This window comes from Ambystoma mexicanum, chromosome 11 (assembly GCF_040938575.1).
Source record: "Ambystoma mexicanum isolate Mex_15411 chromosome 11, UKY_AmexF1_1, whole genome shotgun sequence".
Classification (NCBI taxonomy): Eukaryota; Metazoa; Chordata; class Amphibia; order Caudata; family Ambystomatidae; genus Ambystoma; species Ambystoma mexicanum.
The window spans coordinates 975,645,450-975,665,657 of NC_090934.1; the positions used below are offsets into that span (position 1 = coordinate 975,645,450).

The following is a 20,208-nucleotide window of genomic DNA, read 5'->3' on the forward strand; positions in this document are numbered from 1 at the left end:
GGGCTTGGCCACCATGGTTAGGAAATCCTCAGGTTGGAGAATTGGGAGTTCAACCAATTACTTCCCTTTCATCCAAGCAACGCAATTGTCAAAACTAAAACACGAAGGGTGACCCACGGAACTGGTGTGTGTTGTAAACCTGTACTGGCACCACACGAATGCTGGGAAACAGATTTTCATCGATCAAACTATGGAAATAGTCGATGAACTGCTAGAAACAAATGGCTGGCCGAACATTCTCATCTGTGGTGACTTAAACATCGACCTTTTTAAACCATCAGGCCCGGAAAAAACTTCTCTTGCCAAGTCGTGGATGGAGGAATTGAACCTTAGAAACGTACAACTTCTAAATGGTAACACTTGTGATGATACGCCGCCAGCCCCCACGTGGCATCGTGATGGGCAAAGGTCAACAATTGATTATATATTTGTATCAGAAGCCCTTCATCCTCGGATAACCTCGCTGAAAATTATTGAAAAGACAGAAAGCGACCACAACATGCTAATAACTGAATTTACAACTACGACAAAAAAGAAACCTGAGCTATGGCCCCATCAACTCCACGTGGTTTCCAATAGAGTAAGACTGAGCCTCGAAATAAAGGATGTGGAACATCTGGTAAATCTCTACTGTAAGACCTGCCCAAACGTCGACTATGATCATCTGCTGGCACACTATAAGCCCAAGCAAGTGGGCTTTAAAAATATGGCCTTTGTACGCCAACACTGCTTTGACCGGGAACTGCTGACACAAAAGCGTCGTATGCGTCAAGACATCCGAAGGCTGAAGTGTTCAAAGGGCTCAACTTACTTACGCGACGTAAAGGCGGTTAAGCAGAGATATAAAAACTGGCTAAAAGCTCATAAGCATGTAATGGCCCAAAACGATGCAGAACAGATGTTGACGGTATTAAAAAATAAGAACTCTAGAGACTTTTTGAGGCTTATGAACAATCAGCACGCCCCCCAAAAAGCTATTCAAGGGTGCATGGTGTCTGAAGCTGATTGGATTAGCCACTTCGAAGGTTTATACAAAGCACCTGTTCCAACCGACGGCCCTGTCATATTAACACCTAAACCTTGGGCCTTGTCCTTTTCAAAAGATGAATAGTGACCGTCATTAAAAAATCAAAAAACTCACGGGCACCTGGTCCAGATGGCCTGACAAATTGCACTATAAAACAACATCCAGAGTAATGTTGTTTAACCGAGTAAATTTAAGTGGCCAGACGCCCAAATCCTGGAAGACCGCGATAGTGGTACCTATATTCAAAAAAGGCGACAGAGCAAACCCAAAGAACTATCGTCCAATTGCTCTATTAGACGTCCTGGGTAAGATCTATGCCTCGATGCTCCAACAAAAACTTGTAGCCTGGTCACAAACTTCGAACCACGTGGATAAGCATCAAGCAGGTTTCGTGAAGCAGGTGGGATGCTCGCTGAATTTACTCCTGTTAAACATTATCAAAATGGAAGCGATAAAGTCTAACACGAAGGTCTATCTAGCTTTTATAGACTTTTCATATGCCTTTGATACCATCAATAGAGAGATCCTGTGGGAAAAACTGAAGCGTTGGGGATGCCCGTTAGATCTATTAGCGGCAATTAGAGAACTACACACAAACACCTCCATCCGTGTAAGACTGGATCAATCAGGGAAATTATCCAAAGCAAATAACACCTTCAAAGGAGTCAAACAGGGGTGTCCGTTAGCTGCAGTACTATTCGGCCTTTTCATCGCGGACATAGGCGAAGCAATTGGAGTAACAAAATCATTTCCGCCAAAAGTGGCCAAATCACACTTAAATTGGCTACTATATGCTGATGACTTGATCATCCTGGACCGGACTCCTATTGGGCTGCAAAGAAAGCTAAATGCAGTTCGACAGTATGTTATTTCTAATCAACTACTGATCAACACGAAAAAATGTGAAATTCTGGTCCTGCAAAATCTAAAAGGCGGCTGGGTGGCGCGGAAACGCACCCCCAACTGGACGCTAGGCCACGAACCCTTGCAAATATCTGCCAGTGTTAAATACCTGGGAATGACCATAAGTTCTTCTTTAACGGATAGACCGTGGCAGGCTGACATAAGTAGAAAATGCAAACAACTAGCTAACCAGGCACTAATTATCCACAAAAGATATGGAAAATTCTTGTTAAAACCTGTGCTGGCCTTCTACCATCAGAAGGTAATCCCCGTACTGACATACGGGGCTGAAAATGCTTTTGGCTGTTCTTACGAAATTTGGGACTCTTTAGAGAACTGCTTTTGGTCCAAAGTGTTAACACTCCCGAAAGGTGTAAAGACTGCCTGTATAAGATATGAACTGTCGATAATATCGATTCATGCCAGGATCTACTGGAGTCTACTAAACTTGTACCGTAAGACATGTTCTAGAGCACAAATTCCTCAATTTGACATCTTCTATGACGGTTCAGTTGGTAACTCCAACATCATCACAATGTGGTCAAACAGGTGTGAAGAGTTACTACAGAATCTCGACATCAAGAGCGAATTGCTCCATGAAAATCCGGATGCGGCAAAGCTTAAAATCTGGCGAGTCGACTGGGAGCTTACATGCACAAAGAGAGCGATGGCCAAAACGATGTGTGATGTGCCACTGGAAGCACGCGCCTTCAATACCCAGCAGCGCTATATCACCCTGTTTCCAGATCCACAAGCAAGAAGGCTGTTCTTACTGTTCAGGCTAAATCTGTTCAAAACTACTGATCGTCTTCGCTTATGGAAGAACAGTGAGCACTTAAAACCTGAATGTCGATTTTGTCTGCTAGCCAAAGAGTCACTAAAACACCTAGTGCTATTTTGCCCTAAGCTGAAATCTGAAAGATCAATCCACCTGGGCCCATGGAGTGTAAACCATCCATCCTTTTGTGCCGATGACTGGTGGAATCAGATGTACCAAGGAACCGACTTGAAACTGATACTTCCACTAACACGTTTTTTGGAGCAAATTGAAAAACATCTGATGATGGTACCATTAGGGGAATCAAATTAGTAAAACCTGTCACGGTATAACCTGTACAATAACCTTGTGAATGGAACTCGCACAAAAGGCTAATACGGATGATTGTTTACTTGTATTGTCTAAGTGTTGTTGTTTTGTTTGTACATGTGTCGTAACTTTTAAAGGTTTGAAAAAACCAATAAAATAAAATAAAAAAAAATTGTATCAGCTCAGCCAAGAATTATGAGAGAACATGTTGTAAAAGAAATTACAGAAATCTTATGTGTTAATGGTTTTCACCATTCAGGGCTTCCTCGGGGAGAAGGGGACAAGGACTTCCATTCTCACCCAAGGCATTATCCGCACACAACTGAACGGAAACGGATGTTGATTTGGCAGTTGAACTCAAAGTAATATTGAAAGTGCCTTTGAATGTTTAGCTAATGCCAATGCTGGTCTCTCCATGGGCTGGACAGCTGAACCTAGCAAACACACCTTTTTGGTCACAGATAGAGTGTAAGTGCGCGCTCAACCTTGAATGGATGAGGAACGTAGAGGGCACTAGAGAGCGCAACCAAGATGGCCGCTCTTACGTGAGCTCCAGCAGTGCACCCTGATTAATCCTCTAAAAAACAACAGATCCGGGGGCCATTCAACCCCCCATACCCTCAATGGCGTGGCGGACATCGCAGTGCGAGGTGCACCAGCTGCTACCTTCCGACAGCGGGGAGAACTCCTGAGGACACCTTTTCAGGCCCGGGCCTGGAAGAAGTAAAACCCGCGCCGGTCTCATCCCGCAGCAGCAGCACCGCGGAGGGGCAGGCCGGCACGGCCCCGAAGCATAGGTGACAACACGCAGGATCGCCGCTATAAAGACCTGCGGCCCACCTGAAGTCCCCCTACAAAAGCTGCTCATCCACCCGTGACGACCACGCAGGAGAGCTGGTCCCGAGGGCAGACCCAGCGACGAGCATCCTACACACCGGTCCGCAGGGAAGGACACACAGAGTTGCCCCACCAGAGGAACCCCGGCACAACACACAGAAGCGGAGGCCCTGAGGGCTCCAGGCAGCGGGCCCGACACCCCCCCCACAATCATCCATAGGCTGAGCGACCCCCCCCCAGACCCAGCGCTCGAGGAAGCAGGCAAGAGGCGGCACATCAACAGGGCGGAGGCCATCAGGGGATCTCTCCTCCACCCACAGCCGCACAGCTTCCACAGCGGGGGGACAGTCAGTAAAGACACATCAGGGCCCATCTGAACACTTGCAGCCGCACCATCCAAGAGGCCCCCAAAAGTATGCTCAGAACAAGCGGGATCCCCGCACAGCCCGGTGAACTCCCACGAGAGTAAGACATAAGAGGATTGAAACAAATACCCCCTGCAGCCCCATAAACCAGGAGAAACCCAACATAACAGCAGGCGACTAACCCCACTTAAGGTGACTTCACAGGACACGAGAACATTCGCAAGAGCCACGAACTGAGAATCTTACCAATAACCCCCTGGGAGAGAAACAGTTAAGGGGTGAAAAACTACAGCTAATCCATACCCTTGACCCCGGCACATAGGCACTGCCAAGATCGGAAAGTCAGACAAATCTCAGAGGAAGTTGACTTTTGAGACGGGTGCCATCATCAAAACTCCCAAGGCGAATGAGAGACAGGAGAGCCCAGAAGGGTCCATTCCCTAGAAGACGACCCCGCACAAATCACTGATATCAGGGAAATCCTTCTCGATCTAAAAGCGGGGATTGGCAACAGACAGCAAGCTTGACTCTATCCACAAAAGTAGACCAGCTACAGCATCGATTAGACAAACATGGGGACCGGTTTGACACTGTCCGAACAAAGAATTTCTGATGTTTAAGACAACGTGTCCTCCATGTCCACCAAAGTATCAACACTTGAAACACAAATGAAAGCCGTCATGGCGAAAAACGAGGACCTCGAAGGGTGATCACGCCGGAACAACATCAGGATCCTTGGGGTAAGAGAGTAGCAAGCCACGAGGAAAATGGAAGACTTTGTGGAAACCCTTTGTAATTAGATATTTGGAAGCCCCGCGCGGTCCAACATATTTGTGGTAGCGAGAGCCCACTGGGTCCCAACCACCCGGCCCATCCCCGGGACAACCCCTCGCCCAATAATAGTGAAACTGCTCCATTTCAAAGACAGGGACATTATCCTCCACCTTGCAAGGGAGAAAGGGAATCTACAACATGACGGAGACGACATCCAATTGTTTCCCGACTTCTTCCCTTCAGTCCAGGCGTTACGCAGAACATTCACCGGAGTAAAACGCCAGCTACAGGACAACAAATTGCTATACTCCATGCTCTACCCAGCCAAACTGCGAATTCAACATGACAGCAAATCACAATTCTTCAATACACACTAAGGGGCAAACTCGTTCCTCGACAAGCTGGGGTGCAAACAAAATATTGGCAACCAGAGACCACAAAGAAAAGACCGGGCAGACAGAGACCCGCCATGAAACCCACTCACGCCCATCACCACCCCACTCTACACCTTTCAAAATGACCCCCCGGATTCTACAACCACGCCAGACTCGAGGGTGCTCTGGACCTTGGGAGTTCCCTAGCACCCCAAGCGCAGCTTTGTTATGTTTTGGGACTTTGGGTGGGGAAATTTGACAGGCAAGTTGGGGGTTGCCCGTGTCTGGGAGGGGAATGGTTTAATGTTATGGAAGCGTGCTTATCAGGAGTCCACACTCCCCCGCCACCACCCGGGGCCGCCCAAGAGATGCACCAAAGTCAGCTCTCATTTGGAAAAGCAAGAACCCAGGCACAGTTCCACTGGTGTGTGTCCCAAAATGACAAAACGACATCTCTCCCCAAATCCGACCAAACAATCAATTACCTACAACATTCAAGTTAGCTACTTGGGACATTAAAGGGGGCAATAACACGACCAAAACAAGAAAGATGATGCAATACCTCTGGAGACACAAGGTGGACATTGCTCTGATCCAAGAAACTCACCTGCTACCCGGAACAGAGAACCGTTGGGCTCGAGACTGGGGCTGTGATAGATGCTTTACATCATACTCCACATACGCCAGGGGAGTGGCAATCCTAATACACAAATCATTGAAATTCAAATTACTTGCAGTCAATAAAGACGAAGAGGGAAGGTCACTTCTGGTACGCGGGATCCTGGAAAACACGGAATTCATTATCATAAACTCCTACGGACCGAACACAGACACATTCAACAACTTCGACTGGGTAATGACACACCTGGGAGAAGCAAGACTCGCAACAATCATATGGGCAGGAGACATGAACACCGCACTGGACCCGCAGAAGGATAGATCTCACCCGTCGTCCATAACCACCTCTAAAGCAGTTCTCCAAATCCTAGAGATCTGCAAAGCATACGATTTGGTAGATGTCTGGAGACTCCAACACGGCGAGTCCCGAGACTATTCATTCCATTCCTGGGTCCACAAAACCAGCTCCCGCCTGGATTACATATTGGTCTCCGCACATAGCCAGGTGCAATGGACAAACAGCCAAATATTTTCTAGGTCATTATCGGACCACTCGGCGGTCACAGTCGAGTGTCCCACCAACCCATCAGAAGGGAGAAGACACTGGAGATTCAAGCCCGGATCCCTACAAGAACAGGTATTCGCTGACGAACTCCGTACAGAGATCATAACCTTCCTTGAAAACAACCAGGGATCGGTGTCATCAGCAGGAACCCTGTGGGAATCTCTAAAATGCTACGTCAGAGGGGTCTGTTAACCAAAGAACAGGGAATCCTGAAACTCATTGGGCGGGAACTGGCCTCGTGTGAGTCCCGCCTGAAAGAGCTCGAACGCTTACAAACCACCTCACCAGAGCCACAAGTTTAGAGCGGCAGCATACCGCAAACTAAAATTCCTATCACATGGCCACCACATCCGTCAATACGGAGAGGGGCAGAAACCGGGAGCTCTCCTTGCGAGGCTGATAGCGGCAGATCGAAAGCCCACACAAATTGAGCAGATTTGGAACCTCCAGGGCACCCTAGTGCACACCGACAAGGAAATAGCGGAAGTATTCCGCACCTACTATCAAAAGCTATATAAAACCACTTCACCGCAACCCAGGAGGAACTGGCACGCTACCTAGCTGATATAGAACTATACTGGGTGGAATCCACGCTAAAAGAACCCCTAAATGCACCCATCACTCCAGAGGAGATTCTCCAGGCCATCAAGGACCTACCAAGCACAAAGGCGCCAGGCCCAGACGGGCTAATAGGCGAGTTCTACAAAGCCTTCGCACCCATCCTCGCCCCACTACTGCTACAAGTCTTCGAGGAGGCACTAGAGGCTGGGTCACTGCCCCTGATCCTCCGAGAGGCAAACATGATACTATTGCACAAAGCCAACAAACCCCCAGAAGAATGTGGCTCGTACAGATCAATATCACTGATTAATCTGGACAATAAAATACTGGGCAAAATACTCCAGACTCATCCCTCAGATGCCAGCACTGGTACTCGCAGACCAAGCCGGATTTGTACCCGGCCGGAATACAACATTTGGTATCAGACGCATGTTCGGAGTCATGGAGTGTTACGCTCACCTGGTATCCACAGGGACGCCACCCAGCCAGGTTACTCACTGGTATGCTTCTCAGCTTTGCCCTGATGTGGTCTGTGGGGAAGGTTCTACCTTGTGGTAGAATTATGCGTGCTCTCCGTCCTGCCTTCTTTGCAGGGGCGCATTGTCTTTCATGGGCGAGTGCGGTCCAGTTACTTCACTGACGCCGGCCCGTTTGATATTGTTCAGGTAGGCCTTATTGCTGTTCTTTAGTTTTGTTGCTATCCTGCATGCCTTTCTTTGTTTAAAAGGTCTCTTTTTTCTCCCTTAGGTATGCGGCGCGTCAGCGCGGTGAACTGGCTTGGTTGAGCCCCGCTGGTAAATGATGGCGCATTAAGAGCGCTATGATGCGGTAAGTAAGCGCTATGCGCAGCGCTGCAAAGTCTTGCCTTTGCTAACCTGTGTTTTCCTTCCTTGTAGGTCGCGGTGTTCTTCAGCGCGAGTGGAATGTCCAGAGTGGTGCCAGCCGAGAGGCGACCAGCCAGGTAAGCCTTTTGAGCAGTTCGTAATTTGTAAATGTCTCTACAGCTTTCTTTAATGTTGCCTCTATCTTCCTCTTTCAGGTCGTTCTGTCCGGAAGGCATGCAGATTCGAGGAAGCTGTTCTCAGTAGCTGCGAGTGTTTAAAGATGAAGACTGCAGGTAAGATGCTGCTGCTAATGATGTTCCTTTTGTCTCCCTGCAGGTTCTGCTTCTCCGAGGTTCGAGGGGATAGCTGGACACGGTGAGCGTCACGTTGCAAGCTGCAAAGTAACACGAAGCATGTTCTGCAGTCAGGGTGTGGTTTATATAGCCCAGGTAAAGTAGTACCAGGGAAAGTAGTTCCAGGCCTGCCACACCCAAAACACTAGACCACATAGCTTGGTTCTAAGGGAACCAAGCTATGTGGATGCCTCCATGTCGGCTGACAATACAATAAAGTAGTTCCCAAGCACATTGTTGTTCATGGTGTATGAGCCTGGCGCCATAGGCGCCAGGACTGGCCCCATGAGTGCTTTTGAAGAGGATGCCAGGCTCTAGAGGCCTGAGTCCTGACTCCACCTGGCCAATGGGTTTGCCAGAGGGGGTTTTGGGCGAGGATCGTGACATGGAGGCTCTAGACCCCTCACACCAAGCAGTGGCGGTCCTCCTCGACACCGAGAAGGCTTTCGACTCCATCGAATGGCCCTTTCTCTTTTAGATCCTTCAACGTATAGGCCTGGGAAAGAGATTTCTCCAACTAACAGTCATATTGTCTAACCAGCCCCGCTCACACATTATCCTGGGGAAAACCAGATCGACGGCAATAGATCTTCAGCAGGGAACAAGACAAGGGTGCCCACTGTCCGCCTTGCTCTTCACTCTGGTGATGGAACCCCTCGCCTCAGACCTTCGAGCCAGACACATACACAGAGGCCTGACCTTTGGCCCCCACAAATTAATAATCTCCCTGTATGCAGATGACATCGCCCTATACATACGTGGCCGGGCAATAAACCTAAATCCAGTACTACGGGATATAATAAAATTCGGTAACTTCTCCGGCTTAAGGATCAACCATAGCAAGTCAATTATATTCCCACTTACCCCAGAGACTCAAGAATTGCAAGATGACTTTGGATTTAAATGGGAACACTCAAATGTTCGCTATCTAGGCATACAAATGGCTAGAGACCACCACACCCTCTTCCAGGATAATTATGGCAAAGTAATCCAAACACTATAGGGTAAAGTAGAGAGATGGAAAACACTCCCACTCACTCTATGAGGCCGGGTGTTGATAGTTAAAATGGTAATACTCCCAAGCTCCTCTATCTCTTTGTAAATTTCCCCCTACTGGTACACCAAAAACATCTCCGCCACCTGAAGAGCATAATCCTGGAACTTCTCTAGGGGAGGGGGAGGGCAAACTAGACAGAATCGCTTATAAGTCACTAATCCAGCCAGTTAAAAAAGGCAGAATGGCACTCTCAGACGTAGAACGCTATTACTGGGCTCGTCAAGCCTAATTCCTGGGTCATTGGTACGCCACGCACTTCGTTCGTCCCCATGTCCAACTACAGCAAGCTCTTGCATCCCCTAACCTGCTCAGAGCAGCCATCTTTGGCGTGACACATACCCCTCATAACACCCTAAACACGATCCTGTCCTCCATTGCAATATGGAAAAAAATTGCGTTGAAATGTAACGTTCGGACTAGGTTCTCCCCCCTACTTCTGATAAAATTCATTCCTGGTATCCCCCTGACTACGGAGAGAGTCTACTTGAATTGGGTCGACAAGCTAAAACTGAAAACCATGGGCGATCTTTTTATCGATGGGAACTTCCTCACTACCCAACAGGCCAAAACCCGCAGAGCCTCCACCGCCCTAGACACGCCTATCTCCTTCCGACTTAGAGTCTCCCTACAAAACAGATTACCCTCGTTCCCACAACAACCCGCAACTTGGCAACTGCTACACAGGGTCATCCAGTCGCAAGGGGAGGGTAAACTGGTTTCGATGCTATATAAATCGCTACTGATGGAGACAGCCCCGAACCCGACAACACCTAAAGCGAGATGGCAAAGGGCCCTCCAGATCTCAATCCCAGATGAAGAATGGGAATACATTCTAGCACAAACTCAGACAATATCACTAAATACAGGATACAAACTAATACACCTAAAATTCATTCACCAAGCATACCATGCCCCCGCTAGAATCCACCACTATTACCCCTCGACACCTTCATTATGCGGTCGCTGTGGTACGCCATCGGCGGACTTCCTCCACCTCGCACGGTCCTGCCCATTAATACAACAATTCTGGGAAATGGACAGCCGCAATGGTAGGCATGACCATATACCTGACCCCAAGATCACACTCCTGGGTCTCACCAAACACTTTCCCATCTTAACACGCAAACTAGGAGGACTGCTACTACTACTGGCACGCAGGAGAATTGCGATGTCATGGGCTAAAGGACCCACACCAACTGTACAGCAGATATCGTCAGGACACAGAATCAAACTTCATCTAATTATTACCCTTGCACGCTCGACCACCCGACATACGGGGCCCATATATTGCCTATTTGTCATCTACAGGAAACAGCAACTCCTCAAGAGACACATCCCCGTAACCCCAATAGAATCGCGCCGGCACACATCCCAGCCTGAGTTCAGCAACCAATTGACAATCAGCACCAACACAACAAGAGGGCGCCCTGGAGGGGGTCGGGCAGGGGAGGGAGAGACGGGATATGAAGCACACTCTATTTCCATATTTGTTGTTATGTTGTAATTCCGATTGTTTACTGTACAAATACCAAAAATAAAAGGTTTTAAAAAAAAGAATGCATGAGGAACACTATGCTGGGAAGAGCCTCTGACGCAAGCATGTCATTGAGGGGCAGAGCCGTGCTTTACAGCGGAGCTTGCTGGGGCGCAAGAGAGATGTCCGTGTGAAATAGAAACACAGCAGACCCGTCAGAGAGCTGTGCAGAGTTGACGAGGGCAAAGATAAGTAACACAGGCCTTGCCTGGAGGCGCAACTGCTGACGAAACCAGGACGTGAGGGAGGAACGCATTTTGTGCTCTCAATGGGAGAGCCCAGGAAGCAAGAAATTCTGAAACGTGCAGAACATCTCACCCGCTCATATACCGACTGCGAGACTAGAAAGTCGTGGAGAAAGCCACCGCTAGTGAGCAGACGCCACCTCAGTGGAGAAGACCCTGCGACACAGAAGGTAACCGGGGTGCACAGAGTGGAATGGGGAGGAGAGAAGAGAGAGAAAGGGGAAGAAGGAGGTATCACTAACCTCACACCAGGGGGCATAAAGGCCTGGACAGAAAGAACCAAGTAACAATAAGCGTTACGGGAGCCCCAGAAACCAGAGTAATATAATCAGCAAAAGTGGAGACTCCAAAGTGATACATATGGAAAGAGGAGTTACCAATACTCCAGGGATATAAGTGAGACATCGGGTCAGAGAGACCCAAGAGAACCAGAGGGGCCCAATAACACAAGTGAAGAAGAGATTCGAGGGGAGCACAGAAGCACCCAAGAGGTGAACCAAGTGGGGAGAAACCAACCAAAGTGGTGGACTGGAATCAGGGAAATATCCTTCCTCCTAAGGCACCTTGAACATTTTGTCTTTTCAGGAACTTGAGATTTTATTTGGTAATCTTGAGAAACTTTTGCCACTTTGCAAGGACTGTTAAACCAGGGAGAAATGTTATAGAAGTGGTTCCTAGAAGTTCCAAATGAGATCGGGGTGAAAAACTCAGTCTAATTTATCTTTTATATTTGTTCTAAGTGGTAGGGCCAGTTTAGAGAGTACGTTTGGACAGAGGACTATTTTATTTTGTCTATTGACAAACACCTTAGTATAGTTGATTAGGAAGGGAACACCCCCTTTTAGCAATAGGGCTAGAGAGGAGTTTTCTTTTTAGTAAAATAAAACTCTTTGACAACATGTCCTTGGTCCGAGACCACCTTCTGGCTTTCCAAACCATTCACTGACTAAGAGTAGTCAATGTATATTTTGTGATTTATTCATTTTTCCCACCAATCTGAAACCGTTTTGCTGCCTCACTAACCAAATCCACCTGCATTAACTCCTGGAAAAGCATCTCTCTCCTGGCTCCCGCCAATGCAATTGCAACCCCATGAAAACCACACGGACTACCACACTCAACAATTTTTAAAAAGGACAACACGATTGATTTCAAGTCATCAGCTGGACAACCACTGCCAAAATGAACACTGACTTTTGCAGCCCATGTTGTCTGTGTGCATTGCCGCTCTATCCACTTGCAGCTTTACTCAGTGGTCTATGTCACCCCCTACAACTATGTTCCCATTTACTCTCCTAGGCTACCTTTGCGCAGACAGAAGTTTGGATGGAGATGCTAAAACCATTAAACAAATGCATGTATGCAGCATTGTCATGCAGGTTCCGAAAGCTAAGCAATATGTTTACTGTCACATGTTAAGAAACTGCCATATTTCTAAACCCGTTGAGCCTCCAAGGTGAATCAGTTCCATGGTTTTGAGGCTACTATTCAACTCAATAGAGTATAACCTATTTTAATGATGCCTTTCTGGTATGGTGATACCATTAAAGTCTATGGATGACACCAGACATGTCAGTAGGTTGAAAATGAGGACATGGAAGATGAGACTGCACCGATGAGAAAATGATTTGAGTTATGCTCTCTGTGATACATTTACTATAATGTTTATGTGCTGATTGGCAAAACGCAGCGCAAGCTGCACATTTCGCCGATTTCTTAACATTTTCTGTAGGAATCAGGAATTCCCACTGTTTTTTACTGAAACCTGTAAGGAAGGCATAGTATCAACAGCAGACACAGATCACAATACATACAAGTTTAAAAAACCTTTCCCTGACCCTCTCCTGTCAAATCAACGTGTCAAAATGCTGTCACTACCACCCCAAACTTCTCAGACGCATGTTTCCCTACCTCTCCTACCCGAACAGACTTGCCGCAGTTACGTCTATTGTGATGTTGAGACTGGACTATGCCAACTCCCTATACCTAGGAGCCCCGGCATACCAACTCAACAAACTCCAATGATCCCAAAAAGCTGCTACAAAACTGCTCCTTCCCCTGGGTCAAAGAGACCACATCTCACCAACTCTCTGAATCCTCCACTGGCTCCCAGTTGGACAAAGAGCCACCTTCAAGACCCTGTGCATCACTCATCATGCAAAACCAGCCCATTATACCTACAAGAAAAGATAAAATCATACCTCCCATCACGCACCCGAAGATCAAGCACTGCCCTCCTTCTAGTGACTAACTCTGTCAGGATCGGAGGATCTGCCTTCTCAACCTTGGCCCCAACTCTGTGGAACTTGCTTCTCCTTCACATTCGACACACCCAAGACTGTATCACGTTTGGCAAAGCTCTCAAAATGTGTCTCTTTCCGTAATACCAACCACGACCTTCTGAAGCAATTGAACCCTTGCAGCCCGATGACTAATGCTCAATGAGATCCCAACAATGTCATCACTGAATGCGCTCATTAACTCGCTATTAAGCAACCGCATGCCTGAAATGCAGATTATCGATCTCCTTGGATCATAACGCCACGCAAACACTATCCTCCCATATCACTATCCTTACTCTCTTCTCTACACCATCACACAATTAGAATGCAGCAACACCCCTCGATCAATTTGGCATAGCTGCTCACATACGAACATTACCCCATGAACATCTCATCATTCTAATAAAACGCAGCTATATCCCACGGCAAACCAGCCTAGCTGCACACATAAGCGTCCCACAGGCCTAACGCAGCCAGAACCCAGTCTTGTTGTCCACCCGCCAGACTGCACACATTCAACTGATATCATTACCACCACACCTAATGCTAGGATGCAGCTACCATCAGTCAATTACATCAGCTGCACACTTAACTGGTGCACCCAAGCACCCTTCGACACCCTACTCCCTCAACTGACCTGGACTACTGTCCCTGAGGGTGTACAACCCACTAGCACTTTGAGGTCATACCAATGATATATAGAGTGCTATATAAATGCCTAATAACATAACATTTGATAAGGTTTGAGAATTCCTAACTGGCGCTAACTCTAGAATGAAAGTAGTTTTGACCATTAAACAAATAAACAAGTCTAAGTCAGTCTAGTCAAAACAAAAAGGCCTATACTAAAAAAGAAAACCAACTATGCCCTCTTTCTCAAATGGCAAATGTGTGAAGGGGATATAAAAGGAAAAATAGTGTCTTAAAAAGAAATTTCAGAATGGCTTAGATAACAACTCCCTTCCCCACGTTCAGAAGCACAGGGTCTCCAGAGTTTCTTAAAAGGCTAGGTGGATGGCACAGTTCTATCGATCTGGCACACTTTGGTTTACTGTTACAATTCAACATTTCAGGCTTGGACTTCAAGCTTTTGACACTTCAACAAGTTCTTTAGGCTTCGTCCGCCTTGCAACAAATGCACTTGACCTTTACTTAACCACAATTCAATATAGGCTTCCCTCCGCCCGGCTCGTGCCGGTCTTTCTTTTCACAAAATTTTGTAATTTCACTTCTCACATGGGTCTCCCTCTGCCGGGCTCAAACCCTCTTTTCTCTTTGTGGGGTTACGCCTCCCCACGTTTCGTTTCATAGAGCTTTCAACTGTCAAAGACTTTCAAAACTGCAAGGATTTTATGTTTTGGCAGAATCGCAGCAGATTTGCTCCCAGCTCAGAGCTGTGGGTAAATCCACTAAGGCCGTGATTTGGTGCGCCCTTAAATACGGCGGAAATGGCGTTACCGACGCATTTAAGGGTTAGCGCCAAACTCGTGATAAGGCAGAATGTATGTGCATTTCCTGAACTGCAAGTTACCTTAAATTAACTTAAATTAAGCAAAGGCTTCCGAGCATCCGTACATTTTACACAGGTTTCATGCATATATTGACAGAAATTACCTACTTTTAAGATGTGGACGAGATTTTTCTAATGGCCGACTTAAAAATTGTTCACAAAATTATGTTGTGAACATATATTTATACATATATACACAAAAACACAATATACAGAAAATAAATGACATCACATACTTACCCTGGAAATGCCAACAATTTGCTCATCCGGAAGTAAGTTTATGCGGACAAAACAGGACTCATAATTGACATCCTCCTTCTCCATGAGATCCTTCCCCTGCACCAAAGTCACATGCAGGGAGTTGGAGTTCATGTTATACTCCATATTGACCTCGATTTGCCCCACTGTAAAATCCTGCCCAAAGTTGTTGCCAATGGAAGAGATTGAACTGAGCGAGTCAGTTGAAACAGATCTCTTTAGGGGTCCATATGAAGTCATCTCAAGGTCTTTGGTCATCAGCTCCAAAGTCCCAAGCTCGTTAATATTTTCATAGGTGTCATCCATCTTCAGGCTCGGCTTGTGGTTGGGAGACTTTCTTTCCGTGGTCTTTCTGGAGTTAAAGTTGACATTCCTCTGCAATGGGAGGAGAAAGTGAAATTAACACTAAATTAAAGATTAAACTAAGCAGCATCACCAAATACACCATCATAATCATATTGAATATTCCTTGGTATGGCCAGGATATCTGATTCTTTAACCTAGACCATGAGTGTACAACTCAGGTCCTGGGACCTTGAGGGCCATACACAGGTCAGCGTTTCAGGATATTGATCATGAGTGTTCATGTGATAAATTTGCATCCAAATGGGAAACCAATTATGTATCCTGCAAACACAATGTATATGTAGGTTCGACGGTCAGAGTTGCAGACTAATAGGTGGTTTCCTTGCATTTTTGTTCTGATTTTTGGGCAGAACTTTAGGCTATTCGGTGGATGTCAAGATCCCATTTCCCACCCTCATGCTTATCCCCCGACATTTTAGACAAGACAGGAGAGCTTGATAGTGCAGGGAGAGCAATGTGATGGTGGACATTGAAGTTGCGGCTTCCACATGGGGGAAAAAGCACAAAATCCTCGCATTCTGCCTATATGCAAAGGCCGGCCTTTTGTTGTTTTATAAAATCAGACATGTGTTGCTAACTCCTGCCATATGCATTGAGTAACTGGACTATGACGTGAATAGCTAGAGTGAGAAAGGGCACTGGATGCAGCCGACAGTTAATAAAATGGCTGGCAAGTCGTGTGAGTAACTGGACATTTAATTGCAGTGCCTGGTATATTATGTAAGATTCTGCCACACGATGCCATCTGATGCTAAAGCCTAGGCATTTTAATAGCCAGCACATAACCTGAATGCTATGCTGTAATGTGAACCAGGCATTTAATGGCAATACATGCTTTATGATGTAACTCGGCATTTCATGTCAATAACTGGTATACAATGACAACATTTACAATTCTATGAGAATACCTGGGCCTGTGATGCATTGATCACAGCAACACTTATTAAACACCTGGGCATGGGAGAGGATAATACCGCAGCTTTTTGTGGGAACATGTAGAACATGGTTTGAGTACCCGTCATATAATGTCAACTAGCCATTGATGTGTTTTTAGAGATGCGTAATCGTCAACCTTGTACCATTGCAGAGTCCCTGTGATGGCATAAGGTCGCGTACAAGCAGAATTACAGCACCTACTTTCAGTTTTAGCTCGTGAGGAGGCATTGGTCCTACAGTGTTTAGCTCTTTAGAGACTAAAACGTTGAGCCGGTAATTAACTGTTCATTGACACTGTAAACGCCGTGCCCTGTGTGAAGAGAAGTGGGGGTGGAAAGAAGTCACTTGAAATTATTCCGAATGTTTGCAATAGTGGAAAGGGATGTGTAGAACCATACTCATTCTGTTAAAATGATAGCTGTTGTTGAATTGGAAGGGCACACTAAAGGCACACAGAGGTGCACTTTGCCATTTGGACAGCAGAGGGGAATTTAACACTGATAAATTGCATCAGCTGAGAATGGAAACATACCCAAGTGTACAAAAGCCAAAATTGTTGGGTTCTCCAGTGCTTTTTCCACATTACATTCATAGACTGGAATGGCAATTCACGCCATCAGACATTTGTAAAGGAGATCTTCGGGATTAAATGCCTACACAAAATCCAACTAAATTACCTAAAAATAAAGAGGCAGAAGCAATTGGGGCAGCGGTCATTGTTTTGTGTAGGAAGAAAAGAATAAAGCCCGGGTTGATTTGTTTTCTTTTAAAAGCCAAGGGCTTGCACTTCATGGCTTTAATTAGAACATTCGGGTCCTGAAGAAATTTAAGTCCGGAAAAAGGCTGCAGCCTATTCATGTTTGTGTTCAAGAAGAGTAAGTCAATCGGTGCAGAAAATAACTGGCTGAACATTCAAACTAATGTAACCCTAAATTACTAATGGAAATCCATACATGGACCCCGTGTTCACTGTGTCTTACAGAGGCCCAGCTTCACCTACCTGATGAGGACCAACAAAGCTGAAACACTTGTCTGGGGTTGCTGATGGTGCTCTTGTTCAGAACAGATTTTCCTAGCATTTCAGTGCTGGACTGCCCTATTGGGTGGGGCCAGACTGATAAGCAAAAGGATATTTTTCCTCTGTGAAGGGTGGAGTGAGCTCAAACATGGTTGTAGACCCTCTGAGTGGAATGCATGGATATGATATGGCATTTATAACGTGCACGTACACAAGTGTTTCTAGCGCGACAAGACAAGCATGGGGAAACAGAGGGAGAATAAAACAATCTTTCTAGGCCTTGTGTCATTCAGATCACGCAAGTACAGGGAAATGCTGAAGTGCTGATGGGCATGGGGGAGAGAAGTGCAGGTACTTCCAAAGTGCAGCCAGCAGGTGGCTCAGTGCAGGTAATTCAGAAAGTGCAGCCAACGGATTGCTCATAAGTGCAGACAGAAGGGACTGTAGGGTTGCAGATACAGACAACAAGTGCAGGGGAAGTGTGAGATGCAACTGGAAATACAGGGACTGGGGCTCAAGTTCAGAGGGGGCCAGGTGACCAGTGCATGGAGCAGTTGAGACATCAGCAGGGTCGAGGAAGAGAGGAAGCTAAGAGGAAGGTTTTTTGCTTCTGGAACCAAAGGTGCTTATGCTCAAGTTTGAGAGAGGCAGGGAGACTATTCCAGAGGGAGGCCCCTACCGAAGTTAGAGCTCTGCCCCAACTCTCTGCTTGGAAAAGCGACTGACCCTCTGAAAGTTATAGCGTCATGAAACGCCTGTGGAGTCTGTGGGAAAGGTGGAAGAAATGGAATAAGGACTGATGGGCACTTACTCATCCATCCAGAATTGACGGTCTAGTCCTTGTTGTTAACAGAGGCTATAATTAGCCGTCAGATGTTGCAACTAGCGCGTTGCAACGGTTTACTTTTGTATCCCGCTAGTTGTAGCTCCCGCCCTGTTTTACCCCTTTACTGCTCTTCCCTGACCTTTCTTCCGCGCTCCCGGCGGAATATTCCTTTCTTGTGCTTCTATTCTAAACATGCGCCCCCTCGCAGTGTTCGTTTTTTCTTTTGTGTTTGCTTTTCTTGTTTGTCACCGCGCTGCCCTCCAAGTGCTCGGCATCCACTTCTAGTGTCTCTCACGGCACGAAGCAGCCCGGCACAATCATGCCTGCTCCCAGCTGTCTATATGCAAACAAGCTGACTGAGTTATAGACTTGTGGTCCTGTGCCGCATTCCAGTCTGAGGCTTTACTCAAGGACATCTGGTCTAAGGATTCTAAGGCTGACCCAGGTGCATTCTGGATATTGTAGTTCCCTCAAGTGGATTTTTTGTTTTTCCAAAGAACTATCTGTGAAAACTACTCACAACTTCTTACGTATTCCAAGCGGGATTGTGAATACGTATTCAACAACCAAGAGTATTCCAAGAAGTATTGTGAATACCTACAAACTGACTACTCCAAGCCTCATCAACTACCCAGGGTTTTTCTGCTGCGGCTTTTCCCTGGTTTGGGGTGGGCTCCCCTGGGTCGCCGCTGACGGGAATATAGCCTAACTGGCAAAGTGGCCTCCAGAGGAGCCCGGCCTTTTCTCTTCAAACAAAAGTGCAAGACAGTAAAGAAGAAGAACTTGAACACCTGGAGAGAGAGGCCAGTTGAGACATCATCAGAAACCAGCACAGAAACATCAGGTGAGGAGTGGGAGAGTGAAACGGGTATATTGGTAGACACAACTCAATCTAATCCTAAAATGTAGGTGGATGAGCGGAGAGCTCGGGAAGGCAGATGTTTAGGAAAAGAGTTGGAGTTAGTGCGGTTGCAGGCCCCAGAAAGACTTGTTCACAACACAGAGGGTCTTGAATTTGATCTTTGCCGCCATTCCATAGGACAGGCTATTTGAACTTTGTTCTCGGTAGGGGGGCTCCCACACCTTTTGCTAATTTATGTTTTAGGTGTATTGCCGGAGAAAACAGAAAATACTTTTATTTGCCCGAAACTCAACATAATGATCTCGAGAAAAGCAAGGACTTAACCCAGGTTTACCCTAAATAACCTGGTAGTATTGCCATACGCCAAAGACCACAATTAATTTTGGCATGTGGATTAATTGTCTGGACATCAGATTTCATGCTTGCAGGTTGCATTTGGCTGAAGAACAGTCAATCCAATATCAAACATGCAGAGAAAAACTTTCCAAGCAAGCCACCAACAGAAGGGAAACATTGCAGTGGGCTAGCTTGAACTTTAGCCAAAAGCAGATTGTACTCATGTACACGATGGTACAGACAAAGGATGATGAACACAGCAACAGACATGTGGCAGCCATAGAGTGATGTGGTGGTAAGTGGAGCAGTACTCGGGAAGGGTTCAATGTCATTTCCTTGAAGTAAATTACTTGGAAGGTTTTCATTGAAATGTATATGTTTTATGGGCCACCCCCCGACCCCCTTTCCCCACACCCCTGCCCACCCCCCTTTACCAACAAAAACAGATTTAGACAATAGCAATGCCACATTGCAATTTACTTTGTAGAAAAACGTGATACCCTCAGAAAGATGCTACCCAATCGCCAAACTAAAGCACTACATTTTTGCAGTGAGTAAAACCTGAGAGGATCCTAGTACGTGGCACTTCAACATTGATTTCTTACCTAGAGCAGCAAACATATTTCTACTCTCAGCTTTGCTGCAAACAAAGCACCCAGAGTAAATGAGACATCCGAGGTTGGTCCAAAG

The 20,208-nt window shown here is 46.5% G+C and overlaps 1 protein-coding gene across 3 annotated transcripts in view; it reads right to left on the reverse strand.

Annotated features, from left to right (window-relative positions):
* The window catches only part of SYT12 (synaptotagmin 12), a 1,146,553-nt gene that overhangs the window by 425,251 nt on the left and 701,094 nt on the right, over nt 1-20,208 (reverse strand). For all 3 annotated transcript variants that reach the window (XM_069624132.1, XM_069624130.1, XM_069624131.1), the window contains one exon: nt 15,157-15,549. In XM_069624132.1, coding sequence (XP_069480233.1) covers nt 15,157-15,549 — 393 coding nt within the window. The remainder of the gene's footprint in view (nt 1-15,156; nt 15,550-20,208) is intronic.